Here is a 22,768-nt window from a genome sequence, read left to right as displayed (position 1 = left end):
CAATTTCTAGAGTCATTTATAGGCAATCCACCTAAATCTAAAAGATAATAACAACAAAGGATGAAACTATCATAATTCAGATCAAAATATATAGCTTAATCTGATTTGTATAAAAACTGAGGCCACTCAAATTTAAAAACTTCAAAGAAACTCTGCTGATTAGAAATCTTTGTTTTTTAAATAAAGTTGTTCAGTTAAAGAAAAATATGTGTTCTTTCATTTGAGGAGAAATAATTTGATATTCACTATACATAAGTCACACCACCAATAAAAAAATAAAAAAAATGTGAATGGAAACAAGAAAGAAAGAGTGAATGAATAATCTATTTCAAAGCACAGTGAGTAAGGAAGAATAATGCTGGCCTGCATTATGAGCAACAGGAATCATTAGCAAGAATGTTTGTAATCCATGCAAGGAGGGAGACTGTTGTAGCTCCAACACTCACAAAACATGTCTTCAACATCAGCTTCAGCTACAAAATGAGACTCTCTCTTACAAACCAAACAAATCGCTACTGGAAGCAGTCAAAATTTGAACAAGGGTTGTATTGTGTATGTTTGTTAAAATATTGATCATGGTAGATGCATTGTAGTAATGAGATGTTCTTATTGTTCTTGAAAATCTTAATGCTTAGCCAGAAAGGGTTGTGAAGTTTGTCATAGCCTCATTTGATACAGAGTCCATGATAAACAGTTCAGAATAAAGTTTGAAGTTTGGTGAATCCAAATGTAGTTCACAGCCAATCATACATTCTCCTTTATGTTATACTTTTGTTTAAATTTGAAATTCTCCAAAAATAAGGAGACCAAAAATGGCACGAGGGCCATGCCGTTCTTCTCACCATGGTAAAATATACAGATTGAATATCTTTTATCTTTAACTAAGTGTTACATCTTTGTAGTAATATCTGAAGATAAGAGAATAATGGGTATGTTGCCTTTACTTAAGCTAAAGTTCAGGAAATACAAGAATGATAGGTAAATTTTCAGACTAGAGTATAGTTTATGTTTTATTTTTCAGATATAGGAGAGGTACATTTCAGTTGAAACAGTTTCTCTTGTGACTCTTGTTGATCTCCAACTTTCTGTGTAGCAGAGGATAACATGGAACTTTGGTACTTTTTTCCAGTTTCTGGGATTACAAATTTCAATTCAGGTCACTGTGCCTGGCCTTAGCTTTCTCTTTATCAGAAAATGTTGAAGTAAAATTAAGCAAAAGTGAATACTGGCAACAATAGGACATGCTTTCTCTACTGGTACAGACGTGTCCCAACTGTGGACATGAAGTCATCTTTGGAAACTCCCTTTGTATTAGTTATTTCTGGTTCTTATAAACATAATGAGAAAAGGGAACTTATAGAACAAATGGTTTATGTTCAGTGCATACTTCCAGAAAGCCTCTCTATTAGTTTCAGAGAGTCACAGCAGCACATTCTTGGAGCAGGAAGACAAGGAATGAGATTTTTAATTGCAACACAGTGGAGAGAAAAAAAGGAAGTGGAGTGAAGCTAAAAGCCCACAAAGCCTCAGTGGCATACTTTTTCTGACAAGTCAATTTATTTCCTATGGGTCCCATAAACTGTCGAAACAGTGCTACCAACATGGGACAAGGGCTCATGTATTTGAACCTGGGTGAAATCCTTCTTGTTCAAATAATGTCTCTGTTTCTTAGATTAAAGCTAAATGTGGCCATGGAACATTATATTCAAGGATGTTCAATTCAGTGTTAAAAATGATTTTCAGTATTTTTCTTTGGATACTAGGTCTTCAACGGTTTATTTTTATGGAGTTCAGAAATGAAATTCTCATTCTTTTGGCCCTGATCTGTTTCACATGTGCAAAAAAACTGTTTTCTTTCATAATTTTTAACATTACTGTCATACTAAAACAATAAACATGTTATTAACTCTCTCAAACACATAATAAATTATATATATATATATATATATATATATATATATATATATTATATATATATATATACATATATGACATGCACCAATACATATGTATGTATTCACAGTTTTTCTTATATGTGGCTAATTCTCAAGTTATTATAACCTGATTTATTATGATGTTAAATATATTTGTAAATCATTCCTGAAATAGTAGTTCAATATCACTGACAAACTTCTAAAAAGAATAGCTTATGTATTTTTCTCAATAACCTAATTATAACAATAAGTTATTCCTCATCAGAATATCAAGTTTACTTATACTTTAATTGATATCAAATCCAGTGGCATACCTTTGAAGGAAACTTTTAGTTGTATCTGTGAAATTTGATCTAGCCATTTTTTTTTTCTTTCCAGACCTATGTGGTTGTTTTCTCTGACCTCTGATCTCTCCTGACATATGACATCCTCTGTCCTCTTTTCTCTTTTTGTCTATTTCTATAACCAGAGGCCTCCAGGGTCTACTCCTCACTCAGCCTTCTTTGTTTGTTCTGGATATAATTTAATAAAACTAAGCTATGGCATCAGATAAGTCTTCCTTTCCGGACAGGTCTTTGATCTTGTTTGTTTGCTTTTGTTTTTCTTTTGTTTTGTTTTACTTTCTATGTGCTTTAGATTTGTTTATTTCATTTTATGTGTGTGTTAGGCCTACTTGTATGTCTGTGCCTACAGGCCAGAGGAGCCAGTAACTGGAGTAGGAGCCTGGAACTGGAGTAGGAAACTGCATTGTGGGTGCTCAGAACTGAACCCAGGTCCCCTGAAGGGACGGCTGGGCCATGTTACTTCACTTCTTTTCTGTTGCAGTCTCTGCACATCTCAGAGCCCATGATGTGCCAAGTTCCTCCATCCTCAGTGCCCGCATAATAACTAGTTCCTGTCACCTGTTTGAAATTAACTAAGCAAAACTGGGAAATTCACAAATAAGAAACTTTATGCCATAGGGTAGACCTCCAATAAAAATAGCAAGTGCTTTTCTGCTTAGAGCATATCTGAGGGCCGGATTCCTCATTTATTTCACAAACCTATTTCCTAAAAAAGAAGAAAAGCACTCATTCGTGAACAGTTATAGTGGGTGGGCTGTAATCAAACTGAGTAAGACTGCAGTATGTGGGAGTATCAGAAAGGAGAAGGGGACAAAGCGAAAAATATAGAAGGACAGAGAAGATGTGTGCTAAAATATATTTATGCATTTTTATTTGTTCTTTACCAAAATGGAAAGTAGTTTGTCTAAATAGGCTGTCACTTGTTTAAATTGCCAAGATACTATTACCTGTGAAGAACTCATAATAAATGCTGACTATACAGAACACCATGCATTTAGGTTTGAAAGCCACCCATACAGAAAAAACTAAATTAAAATTACAGCTTAAACAACACTTTTTAGTTTGAGAGGTAGCCCATTGTTTTGGATGATTTAAGAATGTTGAGAAAAGTAACTAAAAATTCTTTCTCCAAGTTTGTAAAATCCAATACTCTCTACTTTAGGCAATCTTGGTATTGCTCAGTCACTGTAAATTAGATTATTCTTGAGATTACATTTAAATCAAGACAAGATGGTCTTCTCTTTACAAATGAAATTAAGTCTCATGAGTGGAAATCTTGTTAACTATTGTCAGGATAATTGAAATTGATTTGTGTTTACTAAACATTGTGAATACTAATCAAATATTAAGCACTTAAGTGTTCCAGGTGCATTTAAAACTTTGGCAGTCTCAGAACTGCTTAAAATGATTCCTTGTCATGAGAAGTCAGAATTTTGTTTCACCATTTTCTTCAAAATCATTGAAAGAAATAAAGAACTTTCTTTCATACAACTCTGAGTTGGGAAGTGTGTTTAGAATAGGTCTGGGGATCACAATATTTATGTCTTATAAGCAGCTAGTTTATTTTTTCACTGTTTCATTCTATTTCAGGTTTGCTGGTCTCTTCCCCAAACAACATTACAGAGTAGATTTTATGTGACCCAAATATTACTAGCAATTTGGAAAGCAGGTTGAAGATAATGTCTGGTGGTTCACATGCCCTGGCCTGGTGATTTGGCTTTGCTTCAGTAGCTTGTACTGAATAGGATGAATGCGCTGAGTCTATGAGGCTTAAGGAAACTCTGCTATTACAAAAATAAACCCACCACAGTCATTGGTTTGAAGGAAATTTTACAGTTGTTGCTTAACCTGCTCCCTCATGCCCTGCAATATTCATTAGCAGATTTCTCTGTTTATGACTGATATTATATGAAAATGGTTATGGGAAGCTAGCAGATGTAACTACTGAAATAAATTAGAAGGAAAGTTTTGCATTTTACAGATGGCTCTATCAAATATGCTTTCTCTCTTCATATTAACATTTATGTTTCTTTCAACAGAAAACTTTTCTTTACTGACTTTGGGAATGTTCCCAAAATCGAAAGATGTGATATGGACGGGATGAACAGAACAAGGATAGTTTATTCAAAGGCAGAGCAGCCCTCTGCCCTGGCATTGGACCTCATCAACAGATTGGTTTATTGGGTAGATCCCTACTTGGACTATGTGGGTGTAGTAGACTACCAAGGCAAAAACAGGCATACACTTTTTCAAGGCAGACAGGTAAGTACAATTTTGTTAGAAATTGCAGCTAATATAATAAACTAAATATGTGGTACTCTCCTAAAGATTACAATCCGTAGTAGCATTTACAACACCTTAGAGATAAAATGTTATGTGTCACAAACATAAAATGCATTTTCATTTTTTTTTTTTAATTTGAGAGGATATTCTAGTCACAGTGGTACTAAGATGTGCCTGTTGAATTTATTAAGATCTTTTAAGGAAACACAATGTATTGTGTAATTCTATGTTCGAGAGAGAGAGAGAGAGAGAGAGAGAGAGAGAGAGAGAGAGAGAGAGAGAGAGAGAGAGAAGAGAGAGAGAGATAGAGACAGAGACACAGACACACAGACACACAAAAAGACAGACGGAGACAGAAAAACCGAGACAGAGAGACAGAAAGACACAGAGACAGAAACAGGGAGACCAAGACACAGAGACAGAGAGACAGAGAAAGAGATTTGGGAACTTACTAGATGGGCTTATATTGTGTGATCTGGTTAGTAGAACAATGGTGGTTTCCTGATGGAAAGACAATGAATGCTCAGTCCAGGAGACTGGATGCCCTGGAGAATTCCTATATTCTAGCATCAATAAAGGAATGCCTCAGCATAAAGATTGATGAACTTGCCAGCTAGAGTGAGGCAAAAATGAAAAAAATCAAGATTCTTTCTTCTGTGTTCTTTGTGTAGACTGCTGCCAGAAAACATTTTAGAGTGGTTCTTCCCACAGTGGGAAGATTCAGATTTCAGCTGGACACTCAGATTTCAAATGACCCAGTCAAGGATACCCTCACAGGTGTGCCTGGCAAGTTGACAGCCGAGAATAACCATCACAGCTATGACATTAGAGATTCCCCTTGCTTCCTTTCCAATCTGTTGAACGCAAACAAACATAAATGAGTACACAATCACAAAAATGCAGTATTTGCAAGAGAGAGACTCCCTGGGACAGGACAGATGTCATGACCTACTTTCTGAAAACTAATTTAAAGTGTTTACTCGTATGAAGCTGCATCACCATCCATCCCAGGGGACATTAAAAATAGTTTGCTAACAAAAGCAAATGTGTGCTCACAAAAATATCCTAATTATTTTAATAGTGTTAGACTTAATTTTGCCAACTGATTCATTTGCGTACTTCCTAAATGAGAATTTTGTGAATTTCTTGCCTGTGCATTAAAGAATATTCCATAAATACCTTAATAAACTGAGTTGATGTGTGCTTTCTCAGTGGATTTTCTTTCTACATTTAACTTTTTTGTAAGTTACATCAATCTCTTTTGGGATTTTAAGTGAGTTAGTAGATTCAAAATGAAATTATTTTTATATTTTATACTGTGAGGCAGGCCCATTATGTAATACTGTGTCTCCTTACCTACCTAAAGCAATTTATCTCTTAATTCCTAAAACACATGCATGGACACAAACACATATGCACACACACACAAACATACAGACACACACACACACAGAGAGAGAGAGAGAGAGAGAGAGAGAGAGAGAGAGAGAGAGAGAGAGAGAGAGAGAGAGAGAGAGAGAGAGAAGTAGGAAAGGAAGAGAGGTGAGAGGGAGAAAGGAAGGGAATAATTGGGGAGGGAGGAGGAGAAAGGGAGGGAGGAAGGAAGAGGGGAGGGAGTGAGGTGAGAGGAAGGGAGGGAGGTGAGAGGGAGGTGAGAGGGAGGGAGGGAGGTGAGAGGGAGGGAGGGGGGTGAGAGAGAGGGAGGGGGGTGAGAGGGAGGGAGGGAGTGAGCAAGCAAGCTAGACTGAACGGGGCAGGGAAAGGGAGGGAATGAGGAACAGAGAGATAGAAAAGAGAGAGGGAGTGGGAAGGAGGAAGGATGGGAGGGAGGGTGGGAAGAGGGAGGGAGGGAGAAAGGGAGAGGGAGAGTCCAATATTGGGACAATAGTTTTCCTCAGACTGTCAAGTGTCCTGCAGAGTTCAGTGATGTTGGCAGACATTGCTCATGTTCTTTTGTGTAATAATATTACAATAAGAGACTTTATTTTATTTGTTGTGATTAAAAATCAAACATTGACTGAAGAATTTATTTGAATGACCTTATAACTAACTACATTAAAATACTTTGTATGAATGGCTTAGTGGATAAGGGTATATACTTCTGTTACAAAGGATTCTTACATAGTTCTCAGCATATTAGGGCACTCAAGACCTGTCAATCCAGCAACCTGACATTGTCTTCTGGTCTCAGTGGACACTGTACTCACATTCACAAATCAACACATAGAAACGCAAATATACACATATTTAAATAGGATTTAAAAATAAACCTTTAAAAAGTATTTTAAATGTCCAGTCTCTGCTTTCCCCTCATTATTATTATTATTTTTATTAATGATTAATTAATTATTTTGTACTGGATGCACATGTCTTTGCATGAGTCCACTATTAGAATGGAAAACACACCTCTCAGAGTTCAAGTTACAGGTGCTTCCAGGACTTCTGGCTTTTAGAACAGTGTTGAGGTATAAAATCTGCCCCGTTTGATTATACAACAAGGCTCTTTAACTACTGTGAAATCTATACTCAGGGCAGTCTAGGAGGTAGAAGCGAGAATTAGTGGTGGTCAAAGGTTTACCGAGTTAGACTCTCAGCCATTGAGTGTTCAATCATCCTTCTCCTGATTTCAGTTCCTTGTGTTTGGCTGACTCCCTAAACATATGCTAAGTCTGTCACCAAGGAATCCAATGTAGATATAGACTTTACACATTTTAAAATACGGAAACAGATTTATATGGAAAATAAAAATGTGAGGAGCTGTTGAATGGAGTGTAGATTTGGCCATGTGAACAGATTTTTCCACCCTGGCGAGTTGTCTCTTACATAGCAATGGTTTACCTCATGGGATGTTTGCTAACAAATTGGATAAAGCAATAATGGCATGTCATGAAGATAGGCAGGGCATGAGATTGGTCAAACTCTCAGGGCAAAGGAAGAAGTGCAGCTTGTTTATAGTTTCAAATGTGAGAAAAATCATAAACCATATCAATCTTATACCATTGGTGGATTTGATGTAAAAATGATGCTGTAAATGCACGTGTCCCCTTCCTCACAGCATCCATGCATACTCACACTTACCATGATGTCCCATATTTAGAGAGTAATTTGGACACTGTAATGTGGAGTTAACATGGCATCCTTCAGATTCTTGTCATTCACTTCTAGACTAGACAAGAAGAAAAAGATGATTCTGAAACAACCCCCAAACTAAGTTTCTTCTACTAACACCTATTAACAGGACTAGAGAACCACACTGCTCCACCTATGCTAGAACTATGCACTTGACAGGATGTTTCTGATAAAAAAATTTTTCTTATATATATATATAAGTAGTTTTATAAACAAACCACATGTTCTCCCATTCTGAACTGCAGATCTATGTGTTTTAGCAGAACCCAAGAGATTGTCTCCAAAAAGGTCAACAGTGATTCTTATTAAAATCTTTTTATAACACTCAGTAATAACTCCATAGACTCAGGCCAGAAATATTGCAAATTAAGTATAATTTAAGTAAACCATTACCCTCTATTCCTAGCAGTTATTTTTTTTAGAAAACAAGTGCATGAGTCTGCCTTCTTCCATTGTAAATTTCCATGAACATCAAATGTTCAATAATCACTACAAAACCCAAACCTTTGCCAAAACAAAGTCAACTTATTCATTTAATTGTATGTATAACAATAAGCATAGCTTTTGCATTTTCTTCACTTGTATGAACAGACTTCAGAAATCATACATTTCTGAGTGAAATGCTGAAAGTTTATTTATCAGTACTGCACACCTGTGATTTCTCTTTTTACAACTTCTTACACTGTATAAAACATTAATCTAATCATAATTTATGGTAAAAAGTGACTTTTAGTTTATGAAACAAATATTTAAAGATGTCTTTCTCTTAGACCATTAATGGGAACAGGCATAATTTTGCAGTGACTACATATCCATGAATAGATGACAAGTAGCTGTTTCAATATCTCAAGTTATATTAATTCTGATATATTAAGTTAGTGAATGCATTTTAAGGTCTGGTTCTGTTCTTGATATCCCTAAATAGAAACTATACCATCTATTTCTGATGAAACATGAATATAATTATTTCCCATGCGTATGAAACTATTTTATCCACTACGGTATAATATCTCATTCTTCAGTTAAAGAGCTGAAATTATTAGAATATTTCTTGAAAAAATAAATGATAATATCCTTCTGACTCAGAACAATCTTCACATGTTTTCCTTTCATATTAGAAACAAAAAGTCATAGCTGTATTTAATGCTTTTTGCAGGTTAAACATCTCTACGGCATAACTGTATTTGAAGATTATTTATACGCAACCAGTTCTGATAATTTCAATATCATACGGATAAACAGATTTAATGGCACTGATATTCACTCAATAATTAAAATGGAAAGTGCTCGAGGAATCAGAACATATCAGAAGAGAGCCCAGCCAACAGGTAAGCCACAAGGGTTCTTTAAAAGCCTTCATAACAGCAGTTTAAATGGGAACATAGTCCTTGTGCTTCTGTGTGGTGTTAAGGAGGGTATCATAAATTCTCTGCTTTGACAGCAGAAATGTGCATGTCTGCTTGATAGAATAGAATAGAGCTCACTTCTCAAGTCTAAATGATAAACTTCTCGGCTTTGATCAAATCATTTCTACAACCATGGGATTGAAATGATGGCTGGATTTAGTCTCAGGAAAACGCATTCCATCTTCATGTATGTCAACAGAGAGTTCAGAAACTACAGTTTACGTTTGAATTTTATTATCATTTTCCAGAGGCAAATTTCTACCAGGCTATTTGCTGGGGCACTTGACTGGTGTCCACTGGTCATAGTTTGAGGTTTCCTAGTTTAATATCCTAACTGCTTTATAGTTTTAAAAATATGTTCATTTAAAAACTCAACCTAACTGCAGTAGTTTTAAGTGTTTCTTAAGAACACAAAATAATTATGTTTTGTAGGTTAACAATGCTATTTAGAAGCCCAATGTAAGCCTAGTAATAAAACATTATTAAAGCAAAATTTCAGTACCTCAAATTTCTGCATTTTTCTTTACCTCTGTTTGAAATTAAAACTGACCAAGAGTTATTTAAATATTGATGCATATCTATCTAAGGCACTGTAGGTTTATTAAATTCAATTGTGAGCTTTCAGACGCATTTATTAAAATTTGATATTAGGCTTCTGGGATTTGCTAATGATTCATGGGCAATATACCAGGATTTAGTCTATATACTGGGAATATACTAGTAAACAAACACAAAGCATTTTTCTGCTTTTATGAAATTTGAGTCCTAATAAAGGCAATATAATACAAAAAGAGTATGTAAATTATTTCCTTATTGGAAATAATACCTACTCTGGAAGAGAAAAGTAGATGAAAAAGAGATAAAGTATCTCTCATAGGCGGAGAGTTTGCAAAGTTTTGTAGAACTAAACAAAATCTTTGAGAAATTGAATACGAGAAGCATGCTTATCTGGGGATTGAGAAGGGTGCAGAGAGAGATGTGTAAACCCAAAGCCCCGAGTGAGACCATTTCTACATGGCTGTTGAGCATCCACGACATTTATACTACAGCTGAAGCAAAATGACTAAGGAAAGGAAAACAGGAACAAAGAGAAATCATTGATTATATGGCAAGAAGATAACTTGTAGGTTATTCTGAAGCCCCTTATATTTTTTCACAAAGTAGAAATTATGAGATCATTCAGCACAGTGTCATGGGTTGTGTAGCATTTATGAACAATCCACAGATATACAGAACTGAAAACAGGCTGCGGTAGGGAAAGGTAGCTGGTTAGAGAAGATGGTGGACTCTTCCAGGATAGTATTAGCAAAACTAAAGCAAAGTGCCATCAGTTTAGACAAAGGCTCCTGAAAGAACTGCTGTTTGGGAGCAGCAAGAGGAAATGGCTCAGGTTCAGGCTGGAGACCTATGTTCTGCAGGAGACAGCTTTTCTGCTGCCTTTTTCTCTTTAGATTTGTGAAGCCCTACATCTAATTCATGTTGCATCCTTAATTTTTCAATAGCTAAGAAATTATTTATTTTCAAATTCATGTTTTTAGAGTTTTTCACAGCCTTAATGGCTCTCCTGAAAATCTTGCTTACCATTTTGCTGAGACATTAGCCAAACCTTTGCCTCCTGATTCCTGCTATCTTTGCTTATGATGAGGACATTAGTATTTATATGGAGGGCATTCCTTGAAAGAGGAATGTAAAATATATATGTTACTAATCAAACTAGCCATATGGGCATAGCAGCCATTGATACTCATGAGTGTCCACATCTACTGGCCCTGTCCCAGGGGCAGACCACGACTTTCTGTCCCTACCAAGGCTACAGCAGAAACCTCAGAGAACTAGAAGTTAAATTGAGAATCTTTATGAACATACAGCCAGTAGGATTTTTTGGATGAGATTTTAAAAGTAAGGAGTCAAAAATAATGGCATTGGTTTCATTAAAAGAAACCGAAACATAGATTGAAAAAAGCTGAAACACAAAACAAATTAGAGGTGAAGACAAAACTCAGTCTTTTAGGTTATTTCCAATGTCCATTATCAATGCAAATGTAGATAATTGGATAAACAAGACTATGTATTCAAGTTTAATTGGGGAGTCCAGGATGGATCTAGCAGTTTTAGTGTGAATGACATTAAGGCAATTTTTCACATATAGTTATAGCTGGGGATACCAAGGAGGTAAATTTATGTGGAGAAGACTTTCAAATAACGCCATTGGAACACACCACCAGTAAATCAGAGAGAACAGAGCAGTCAAATGATGACACCAAAAAAGAATTCACAAAATCCAACTGGCTTTCAGATTGATGAGTGAAGCTTTTTGGTATCTGACAGGGACATTTTGATGGAGAGGTAAAAACATGTGAGTGGGCTTGAAGGAGCAGAGAAAGAGCAAGTGAGCTCTGGCCATAGGGAACTGTGCACCTTAGGTGAATCTATGCAAGGAGAAGCTGTTTCTTTTCCCAAGATGCATAAATACTGGCACACATTGGCACACACCTGTTCTTAGCTAATAAAGAAAGAAAAGAGGTAATGAGAAGGAAAAGGGATGTTCTCATGATGACAGGATGCTTTATCTCCTCCAGCTACTCCAGAAGCCTGAAAACATTACTCAACAGCAGCAGCATTCACCGAAAGAGCAATGCACTCATCTTTTTGTCTCTTAGAAAAATGATTGATACAGAGAGAAGAAAGTATAAATAAAGTAGGGTGGCTATAAAATAAATATGCCATAATTTTCTCACTTTTAATAAGAAGTCATTAAAAGAATTATTCTAAGAATATACAGACTTTCGATGACTCTGTTACAACATTACTTCTCTTGAGCGTGTTCTTTTCTTATTAACATTGTTCCCATTTTAATTTTGTTCTTCTCTAGTTCCAAGCATCTATAAAGCACCCTTTTGTGCCATAGTTTTCCCGTTTAAATTCAGCCTCTAACTTTCTACAGCTAGAGCAATGTACGCACTTTTTTATTAGCAGGATTCTCACAATAACAATTGGCTCACATATTAAAAACATATGTTGTGGCTTACCATGTATCATCAGTTCAGATATTAGCTAAACCCTGTCTCTCCCAGTGTGGAGTTCATTAGCTGTGGTGGCAGAAAAACAAAACCAAACAAAACAAGATCCTTTGCTCAGATTCCTACACTGAGATTATTTTTCTGTTTTTTTTTATAGTTTTGTATTTTTTTTTGTTTTCTTTTTTTTTTTGTCACTTAGATAAGTACCCAGATCTTTCTTCCAAAGAGACAATACATTTTCATTTTACTTACATGTACATGAACACATTAAATTAATATTCTTTAGGTTTAAAATATATCTAAGGAAGATTTTTGTCAATTCCCTTCCTCTTCTGTTGGGTTTAATATTTTCCATGTTATTAGAGTGTTCAATCATGGGACATATAACATTCTGCTAAGATTCTATGTCCTTACACTGTGAAGTTTGTACATAATTACCTGTCCTGTTTTCTGTCTTAGTGAGAAGCCATGCCTGCGAAGTGGATGCATATGGGATGCCAGGGGGATGTTCACACATCTGTCTGCTCAGCAGCAGTTATAAGACACGGACCTGTCGCTGCAGGACTGGCTTCAACATGGGGACTGATGGCAGATCATGCAAAAGTATGTTGTTGAAACAAACATTTTGCCAGCAGGCAACATTTCAGATAGTTATTTTTTTTAATTAATTAGCAGCATCAATATCAGTAAGAACAAGAGACTGCCTTCAAGTACTTTCAAGACATCTTCCCTTCTCAAAGTCAGGATTTACCTTCCTTTTAGACAATGAGAATTAGGAGCTTTTCAGGCTAAAGAGCTACCAAACATATTTACCTTACTGGAGCCATCGGAGAAGATTTTAAGGAAAATGCTTCTTTATTTTTTAATTGCCTGAGTAAGGGGTTCATAAAATCAAACTATTAACAGGATTGGTTAGAAAATCTTCTTAAATAAACAAAAATGTTTCTCAGAATAGGCGTGCTGTTTGTTTAACACATGTTCACATACAGCAATGTAGTGCCACTGGATATTCCAATGACCACTTTAATGCAGAAACAATGGGGCTCAGTTTACTTCATTATTTTATGCTTTATTAGTAATGTTAATCAAGTATCAATCCCTTCAACAATTTAGCAAAAAAAAAAAAAAAAAAAAAAAAAAAAAAAAAAACTCCAGAGGTTATCAGCTATTAGAAATGCATTTAATTAAATTTTGGTATTTGGCACAGAATTTTAATGATTAGTTTCAAACAAAGCGTATGCTATACTTTAGAAAATAGAGAAATAACATACAGTTTTCATGTATGAAGAACATGAAGAAATGACGTGTCAGGTTCCTGAGCCTGTCTGAATAATTGGAGTCTGTATCTGAGACCTCCGGACTGGAGAAGCTGAATGTGTCTGCATGCTAGTGTAGCATCAGTAATGAGCTGTTGCCCTTGAGACGTGATAGCATGTCATGGCAATGAACAATCACATGCATGTATGCATGCAATGTATGAAAACAGATGTAGAGAAAATCCTGAGCTCATAGTTTCATTTGATTGAATTTTAACAGACAATGTTCTTTGGTGCTCAAGTAAATACTATTTTTACTAAGTGAAAATAGATTCACTTCCTACTGATACCACAGAATCCCTTGGTCCTGTGCAGGCTCAGTACCGAAGTGTACGGGAATGCCAGGGCAGTAAAGTTGGAGGGGGAGCATCCTCATAGAAGCAGGGCGGGGGAGGTCAGAGATGGAGGATCCAGGGAAGGGGATAACATCTGAAAAGTAAATAAAATGTCCAATAAAAGTGGAAAAAATAGGTTCAACACAAATTGATTCTTATTTCAAATTCTATAAGCTTCCTTTAGGAGAACCAAGCACCTGGTGCTGTCAAAAGCCAGGGCAACAGCAGTCCACAGAGGGAAATGTTAATGTAAAAACAACATTTGAGCTGAGGTCAGGGCATTAGGAAGCCAGTTACAAGTTCCAGAATGACCTTTTGTAGGGCATCCTCCCAATTCACATGAAAGTGTCCTAACTTTTTCTTTGTTATTTGTAAGAGTAAGTGGCCTTGGGGATACTTCAGTAAAATACATTCTGTATTAGTTATTTATCCAGAGAAATTATAAATATACCGTGTCCTCACTTTTTACACTATAACATACTTAAGTTCTTTATACCATAACTCAGGTCATGTCATTGTCTTACATGAAATTGACAATTCAGTTGTTGTTGCATATAGAATAGACACACACACACTGGCACATGCATACACACATGCACACATACATACTTATTAAAAAATAGGGTAAACAAAAAGAAATATCAAAATAAGATTGATAAAAAAATAAATACCTTTATTACAATTTTATAGATCTACAGATACTTGTTAACAACAAAAGTCCAGGTTTACCTATTAATAACTGATAATTTATTAAAACTATAAATTACAATCTGCTATGATAAACACCTTCCATTTTTTACTTCAATGGAGTATTATACCAGCATTAAAAAGTGTTTTTGAAGATTTTTTAATGATAAATATGACCAAATATAACTAAATTAAATGTTGCTAAATTTTTAAAAATAAACGAACATTCACATAATGTCTTTCTAAGAATGTTTCAAGAAATATTCCCAAACAAAATGACGCTACTTTTAAATCACATAAAATATGATTTTAAAAAAATATATTGTTTAAATAAAATAGGCATCAATATGTAGGAGGGAATACATAAAGTTGTAAATATTCTTAATCTTATAATTACCACAATTACATCTAATGAAATATTTGTAGTAACAGAGGAAAAGAGAATCGGTCAGTGTTATGAAAAAACCATAAAGTCAATAGTAAAGTTTATTTTCTTTGTTGCCTCACTATGTTATGCCTTACAATATTCCAATTATATTGTAAAATGCTTTTATATTAACACTGTAAGATCTTCTCTTTCTTGGTTTTTCTATGTAATGGGAATAATGCAAGGCTTAACATAGTATGTAGAGTGGGTTTGAGTGTGTCCAGCAAGTGCTATAAAGCTACTGCCTTGGTATTGAAGCAGCACCTGCTGTAATTGGACATTGGCAAAACTTAGCACACACATATGGTTCAAAAATTAGAAATATTTGCTATGTTCCTCATGACCTATAATAGCAGTGAATACCTGTAGGAGTTGACAGTATTACAAGTCAAACAGGAAACTCCAGGGCCACAGCCTTGGAGAAATGTTACAAACACAAAAAATGGACAGGGTAGGGGGAAGAGAAGGAAGAGAAGGAGGAAGGAGAGGAAGAGAAGAGGAGTAGGAACTGAAATGCATCTTTTTGGGTGATGCAGTACCTTTTAAATTACCCACACTTCTAAACTCAAAAGGAGAAAAGAAAACACAAGAGGAATAAAAAAGAAAAAGAATGACCATCTGATTTTGTATGGTAGTAACTCTAAAGGCTGTTCTTCTTTGCTTGGTGATTTTTTTTTTTTTTTTTGATTGTTCACTGTTAGTGTTGCCTGCCTTATACATCACGTTTACTGGTGTCAGTGTCAGCCTCTGACATTACAATTAAGCTGTGAAGTAAACTGATGCTATCAGTTGGCACTAATTTATTTCTCATAGGAATTAGTCAACCTGTTTGGACAGCGGAACACAGAAACGTTCACGTTCATATCCCTGATACCCTGTGAGTCTTTTGTTGGTCGGGTCTGTATATGGCAACTCTGAATGGCAGCGTTTTAATTGGTCTGAAGTTTGCAGCAGTGCCAAATGTAATTAGTGCAATAGATCGTATCTTCAGAGAGCATTACCTCGATTGTAATGAATTATACACTTAAATGTACCGGATATTTTAATAAATTTCCATTTCACAAGTTACAAGTTATTCAATGATCTGTCATGTTTGTGCTATGCAGGAAGAAGAATAATTAACTAAATATAACCCATTCAGTGAAGTAATTTCTGTTTTAATTAAAGTAATGCAATTAGCTGTCCTTCTTGCATCAAGATCCATTTGGCATATTTTGGAGTTTAATTTCTAGTATTGGATTTTAAAAAAGCCTAATTGTGCCAGTTAATTAAACAGTGGCATTCTGCAGTGTAAAGAAGATTAGTCTGCATGGGTTGTTTATGTTTGTAATCTTTCTTTTGCAGGGCCAAAGAATGAATTGTTCCTCTTTTATGGGAAAGGGCGCCCAGGAATTGTAAGAGGAATGGACTTGAATACCAAAGTAGCTGATGAATGCATGATCCCCATAGAAAATCTGGTAAACCCCCGAGCCTTAGACTTTCACGCGGAAGCTAATTATATCTACTTTGCTGACACGACCAGTTTCTTAATTGGCCGGCAGAAGATAGATGGCACAGAGCGAGAAACCATTCTGAAAGATGGTAAGTGACACTGTGACATTAGCATCAGAGGACTCCAAGATGAAGGCCTTGAAAAGGCCAGATCCACTGTGTTAAACAGATTCCATATTCTCCTTTATTTTAAAAAAATTATAATTTTATCAGCTCAGTGACATTAATTTCCACGGGTTTCTCACTGCTGCCTGCTAATATTTCTTTGAAACACTGAACTTGAACTGTCCACTACATTTGTAACACTTCAGGAAGTAAATAGTAATATTGTTCACCATTTGGTAAAACTACAAGGATGCCTTCATAGACTTTATGCTAGAAGGGCACCAAAGTATTCTGTATGTTTTGGTTCTCATTAGAAAAGTGGTTAACACAATAAACGTGGTAGCGTGCTGGCTGCACGGTTCTATTCCAACACACTGTTTCCTATTCTAGCAACTAAAATGGACATGCATAGCTTTGCTCTTGAAGGACTAAATATCTTTAAAGAAAGTGAAACACTTAAACTTACTTCAATTTATCAAGACAAATATTGTAATACATTTACTATCTTGTAAGCCTCACATGCATGTGTTTTGCTTAAAACAGAATGAGGTTATCTTAAAAAAACAGTCAATCAAATAATAAAAATAACATTAACAAAAGTAGAAAAAAAATATCATCATAAACCATCAGATAATTGAGTTACTTTTTATTGTGATTGTGGATTTAATTTTCCCCATATTTAAAGCCTATTTGTTTCTTGAATAGTTTAGAAATCTCAGAATCTTGATATGATGAGGGACAATTTGCTAGCTTATCCTATGAGTTAAAAACTAAAAGGAATTTTAGAAAAGGGCTACCTTGATGGACAATATAATAAGTATATAGAAATTTAAAGCATTCCAATGTTTAATTAATGAAATACAAATTTCCCGCATGAAATATGAGAACTGCCTAAATAATGAAAACATCCCTAGCCTAAAGGGAGGGGCAGACACCTATACATGGACATCACCAGAGACCCCTTAGTCACTATGTCATTCATGAGCTACATCTTAATGGAGAGATGCTAAAGACAGAAAAGAAACTTTTATGCTGCCTAAGAAGTCCATGGAAAAATACTCTCCAGAAATAGGATGTATAAACCTCAATAGATCACTATTTTAGAAGTTCAATTTACAGATAACAGTGACAATCGATTTTGCAAGTTAGAAGTAAGTATGATGAAAAAACCCAATTCTCAATAATATAAATCAGAAGTATTTCCCATATAAAATAAAATTTTAATAAAGTCATATTTTAGGAAGTCCCATCCAGTGGCCAGATGTACAAGGAGCCAGAGAACATGCAGATCCAAATGAAAGCCCAACGCTTGCACATGGGTTTGTGAAATGGAATAAAAGCCTCATGGGACGATGTTTCACTCAACTCAGTTATACTTCAAATCAAATTATTAGTGATCGAATGTTCACTCTCTGAGAGATGTAAATGAAGTTTTAAAGTGAAATGTGAGCCAGTTTCTGACATTTTAAAAATAGCTTACTGATCAAGAAAATAGAAAATTAAGATTCTGTACTCTTAACGATATTCTAATTAAGCATTTTTTTTTTCAGTGACTCTGACAAAAAACAACCTTGCTACTTTTCTCTAAAGTGGAATCCCAGAATTTGGGACAATGAACTTGCGCCTTTTCGCTAAGCAAATTGTTTGGAGTATTCTGCTTTCAAAAGACTCTTTCATGAGTCATGAAAATATAACAGAGATGATCTTGTTTTCCTTTAGAAAAGTTTAGCTCCTGGTCTCTGATTAGAGGTTCCCTTTGATAGTCCTACTTTTGGAACCATTATCTTCTCAGTGAGATTGGTGCTTCTTCACATAACAACAGAGATGAGCTCCATTGCTACTGCAACATCTGAATTATCTCTTCAGTCCTTGCTTTATAGTTCACATGTGTGAAACCCTGCTGCAACACTCACAACTAAAAAATACTTAACAATCATATTCTTATAAATTCAAGACAGCTTGATTTGTGTTTTAGTTAAGGTCCTATATTTTCTTTTTAAAAAAATCTTCATTATAAAGTAATATTGTTGTGAGAAGACATAAAGTCACATTGGAAATCACAATTGTTTCTGGGTCTCATAGCCTGGTTGGCAGGTGTGGTCTTTCAGAACTTGAGCTACATGTTTGCCATGTCCCACATGCTCCTAATGTTTCTAAGAAGGAATAATCTATTGTTTGACCCAATTCCCTCCAGCAGTGACTTGATGCTTTCACTTGAAGTTTCTAACACACTTTCTTATTTTGGATACTTAGTGTTTTAGTTGTATATAACATGGTCCTTTTCTTTTCTGGCCTCTTTTCTATATGCCCGTTGATCTTTAAATGAATTTTATTTAACTAGATTGGATTCTTTTCTGCTAATATTTCTGAAATATTCTGTATACTATTGTATGCAATTCTACTTCTCTTATTCCTTTAGTTAGCATATTTGATTTTTTCAATGTGTCCTAAACATCTTGTTTGTCTGAAACACACACACACATATGCAAACACACACACACATCATTACTGTTTTTATTATAGAGTTGTTGTAATAGTGTATGTTGTAGGTATATGAGGTATCAAATTCCCTTGTAAAACTGTTGTTCAAGTAATTATATACTATCTTCTTTTGTCCAACATAAAAGTAATAACTATCCAGGAGTAGACATATGAGAACAGACTTCAATATACAATAATCATTCTTTAAACATGATTAATTTACTGAGTAGAAGAACAATAAATCACTATGCACTGATAACATTTTAACAACTGTGAGAAGGTGTAATGTTACATGTAGCTTTTGCTACCCTGCTTTTTGCTATCCTATTACCAGCTTCACCCACAAACCCAAAAGGCTGCCTGCCTATTTTAATTCTACCTAGCTCTAGGCTGTAGGCATCTTTATTCACCAGTTAAAAATTAGTTGGGAGGAAGGTCAAATAACATCACTTTGGTCTAAGTGGGATACCTTTAAAATTAATTATATCAAAACTTTGCCAAATGTGATAGGGAGAGCTTGTAATCTTAGCTGACATATGTTAGGGCTAACCTGAAACAATAATCCCTGTCTTTAAAAAGTAAAGAAATAAGAAAATGTAAAAATAAGACAAATCTGTGTGTAAGAGTCCATGACTCCCTGAAAAATGACACCCCAGACTCAAATATTAAGCAAACACAAAACATGCTGAGTTTCCCCCCATGATAGAGAGACAATCAAGTGAGCTCATACGCTCTATTAAAAGCATATTGTAGTTCTGGTGTAGATGAGCTTTCCCTTACTCTAGTTCTAGGAATTCAAGAACTAGTACTAGGACTTAGAGACTGGATACTAGTTTTTCTGTAAGTCACTGTCTTGCATGGGCTTGCCTGGACTTGCCAGTCCTTAGGCCTAGTCTCCTAAAGTGCCGATTTGAAGACTATTTGGAGTTAGTCTAGCCTTCTCATTTGATCCTTTTCAATGATATCTGTCCATTATTTTTGTGCTCAGAATCTTCCAGGAAGTTTACAGCGGAATTTCTGTACTTCCCCATCCTTTGGCCAAACTAAGTAACACTGTTTTTATGACCTATCATCTATGAATGCCTATTGTTTTTGTTCTTTTTTGTTTTTGTTTGTTTCCAAACATCCAGCTAGTGTTGTCCTGCTTCCTGTAGGGAGCTTTGGCAGGTGCAGTGGAGTACCCATCTCCCCTCAGGAACACCGGGTTGACTTCCACCCTCTTTGACAGCTGCTCACCTTTGAGCCTTTTATCTTCTTGCTTCTAGGGAGGTTTCCTATTCCTTTGCAAACTGCAGGTATCTGTATTTTTGTACCCCTCACAAAGGGTTGTTTTTTTGTCCTGTCATAGTGAGTAGAAAGGTCTTCTCACCCTTCCCTAGTGCTTCAGCTGTTTTCTTTTGTATATGAGTTGAGTGTGTCTGAGGGATGGATTGAGTTTCTTGTCTTTGAGACACTCAGGGGTCCCTTTAAGGTTTCCTGTTCAGTTTTTAGTCTTTGTCTGTGAACTCAGTTGAAGAAATTCTTTGTGCCCGGGGTTCTTAGAGACTCTAAACTTGTACTTCAAACTACATTTACTTTCAACAATTCTTTCCTATTTTAGCTTTTAAAAATGGCTGCCAGAGAACACACTTTATGGACCTTGCTCTTCTTCTTAGAGACCTGGAGCCCTTCCCATTGTACCATGGATCCCTTTTTATTCACAATCAAGGAATGTTGTGCTCTTGTAAAGCACTGGTCTTCCCCTCTTTTGTGTGTTTCACTGTTGTCTGTAGCTTTTAGCATCTTGTGTGTGAATGAGCTCTGAATGCCCATTCTTTAAAGTCCCTAATGCACATGGGAATTTGAAAAGCAAGGTTGAGATATGTTTAGACTGTTTTCATCTCCTTCACCTCACCATTGTATGAAAACTCAGCTTCATAATTTTTAAAATATGATAACCCCTGGTAATGCTTTCCAAAACGCATAGCTTATACAGTGAAGGCATTTGGTTGACGCAAATATGTGTCATTTGCTTTCAATTAGCTTATTTTGTGTAACTTTAACAGAACAAGTAAAATTAGAAGTACAAATATTCACTGTACAGCAAGAAATGTTTTATATATTATAGTATAAAAAATAGAATCCTGTTTTTCAAAGATATTGTGCAAGCTAATGTGGTTAAAATCTCTTCCAAAACACGATGCTTATTCACAGTACAATTCACATTTTTGGGTTATAAAAAATGTTTATCCATTATAAATCATCCAAGACAGGGCTTGATGTCCCTGTGAAGACAACGTCGTGTTTTAGTAATCTGTATCCTTGTTGTAAAAACTTGTTGGTCATCAAATGAGTTGATTTGTAGTAAAGGTAAGTAAGGAAGACAACATTTGCATTATATTTCCATGAAATTTCTACAAAATTTTTCTTAACAACAATTTAGTTCAGCATTGAGAACTCTAAAAGAAAGCCATCAGCATTCAGTAGCAAAGAATAATCCCAATTTAGGATGCTGATGAGAAAAAGATTGATAGAACAATAGAAACCAAAGCTTAGAATTTCAATTGTGCAATAAACTCTAAAGTTTAGAGAGAAACTTCTTCCCCTAAAAATGTATTAATATTAATAGAAACAAAAGCAATGGTACAGGAAAGCTTAAGGTAATCTTAAAAGCAGTTTAATAATTGGGTGCATGCATTCAACACATGTACCAGACATTAATTATACCTTGAAGAAGCACTCAGACATGGAACTGGAATATTTTCCTTTCCCTTAATAAAAAATTCAAACTTTTACTTCCTAAATTATTTCTTATCTCAAATCTAAAAAACACAAAAATATAAAATTAAAAAAATTGTCTTAATATTAAGTTGTGGAACTTTTTAGAAGTAGGTTAAAATTCAGAAATGTTCATGAATGTATATATCAAAATTATATCTTTTAATGATAACATAGATCATGAGCAAGTGTAAATATTGAGAATTAACTAAACTAAAAGTATTCAAAATGTGCACAACAGAGAAAGAGTAAGGAGTAGATAAATTATGAAAAATAGTGTTAGAAAAACTACAACAGGACTATTGAGTGAGTTCCAACATGAGCACAGAGAGATCTTTAGTAGCTTTTTAATTGTAGATTGCTAACTAATGCAAGAATATTAAAGAATAAAAAAGCACAAGATAAAGGCAGGATGATTGATTGGAGGAAATAAAAGAAAATCCAGTACCCTCTGGATTTTCATATGCCCTCTACCATTAAGGAAGATGAAGTTGTACATAATGCTCAACCAAATAATTACAACATTGATGATTTATTTTACATAAACTATGTTTATAATTTGAGCATTCATAATTATTTTGGCCTTCATAGCATTTTGTTTGAAACAAACTTGGATATTATAAAAAGTCTAAATGAAATGAGGTTACATGGAACTGTAGTTCATAATTCACTTACTCTACAATAACTTGAAAGTGAGATGTTGAATTATAATTTCATAAGAGTTTCTATGGTAACATGTATGTTTGTATGCGTGTATGTGTATGTGTGCATATGTGTGTGTAAGTATGTGTAATTATGTAGAAGTTACTGGCAATGTATTGTATCATTTCTCATTACTCACTTTTACCTTGCTTATGAGATAAGATTTCTAACTGGAATTGAAGTTCACACATTAGGTTTGGTTGTTTGGTCAGGAAGCCTTAAAATTCACTTGTCTTTGCCTCACCAGTATTGCAAACACAAGCACATAATACCATGCCTGGGTTTTCATAGCAGGTATTTCCGTCTCTGGCAGATCTCTTCAGCTTTGCTAACTAGATATTGTCAACTTAT

General features: G+C 35.1%; 1 protein-coding gene across 1 annotated transcript in view; it reads left to right on the top strand.

The window, feature by feature from the left end:
* The window catches only part of LRP1B (LDL receptor related protein 1B), a gene marked incomplete at both ends in the record, with an annotated part of 1,929,155 nt that overhangs the window by 1,088,165 nt on the left and 818,222 nt on the right, over positions 1-22,768 (top strand). Inside the window, 4 exons of the mRNA XM_080928219.1 lie at positions 4,318-4,540; positions 8,847-9,018; positions 12,576-12,719; positions 16,226-16,462. Of these exons, the coding sequence (XP_080784345.1) occupies positions 4,318-4,540; positions 8,847-9,018; positions 12,576-12,719; positions 16,226-16,462 (776 nt within the window). The remainder of the gene's footprint in view (positions 1-4,317; positions 4,541-8,846; positions 9,019-12,575; positions 12,720-16,225; positions 16,463-22,768) is intronic.

Source organism: Micromys minutus (genome assembly GCF_963924665.1).
Source record: "Micromys minutus genome assembly, chromosome: 13".
Lineage (NCBI taxonomy): Eukaryota > Metazoa > Chordata > Mammalia > Rodentia > Muridae > Micromys > Micromys minutus.
The sequence above is the reverse complement of the archived record's forward strand: the minus strand, read 5'-3'. Positions and strand labels throughout refer to the sequence as shown.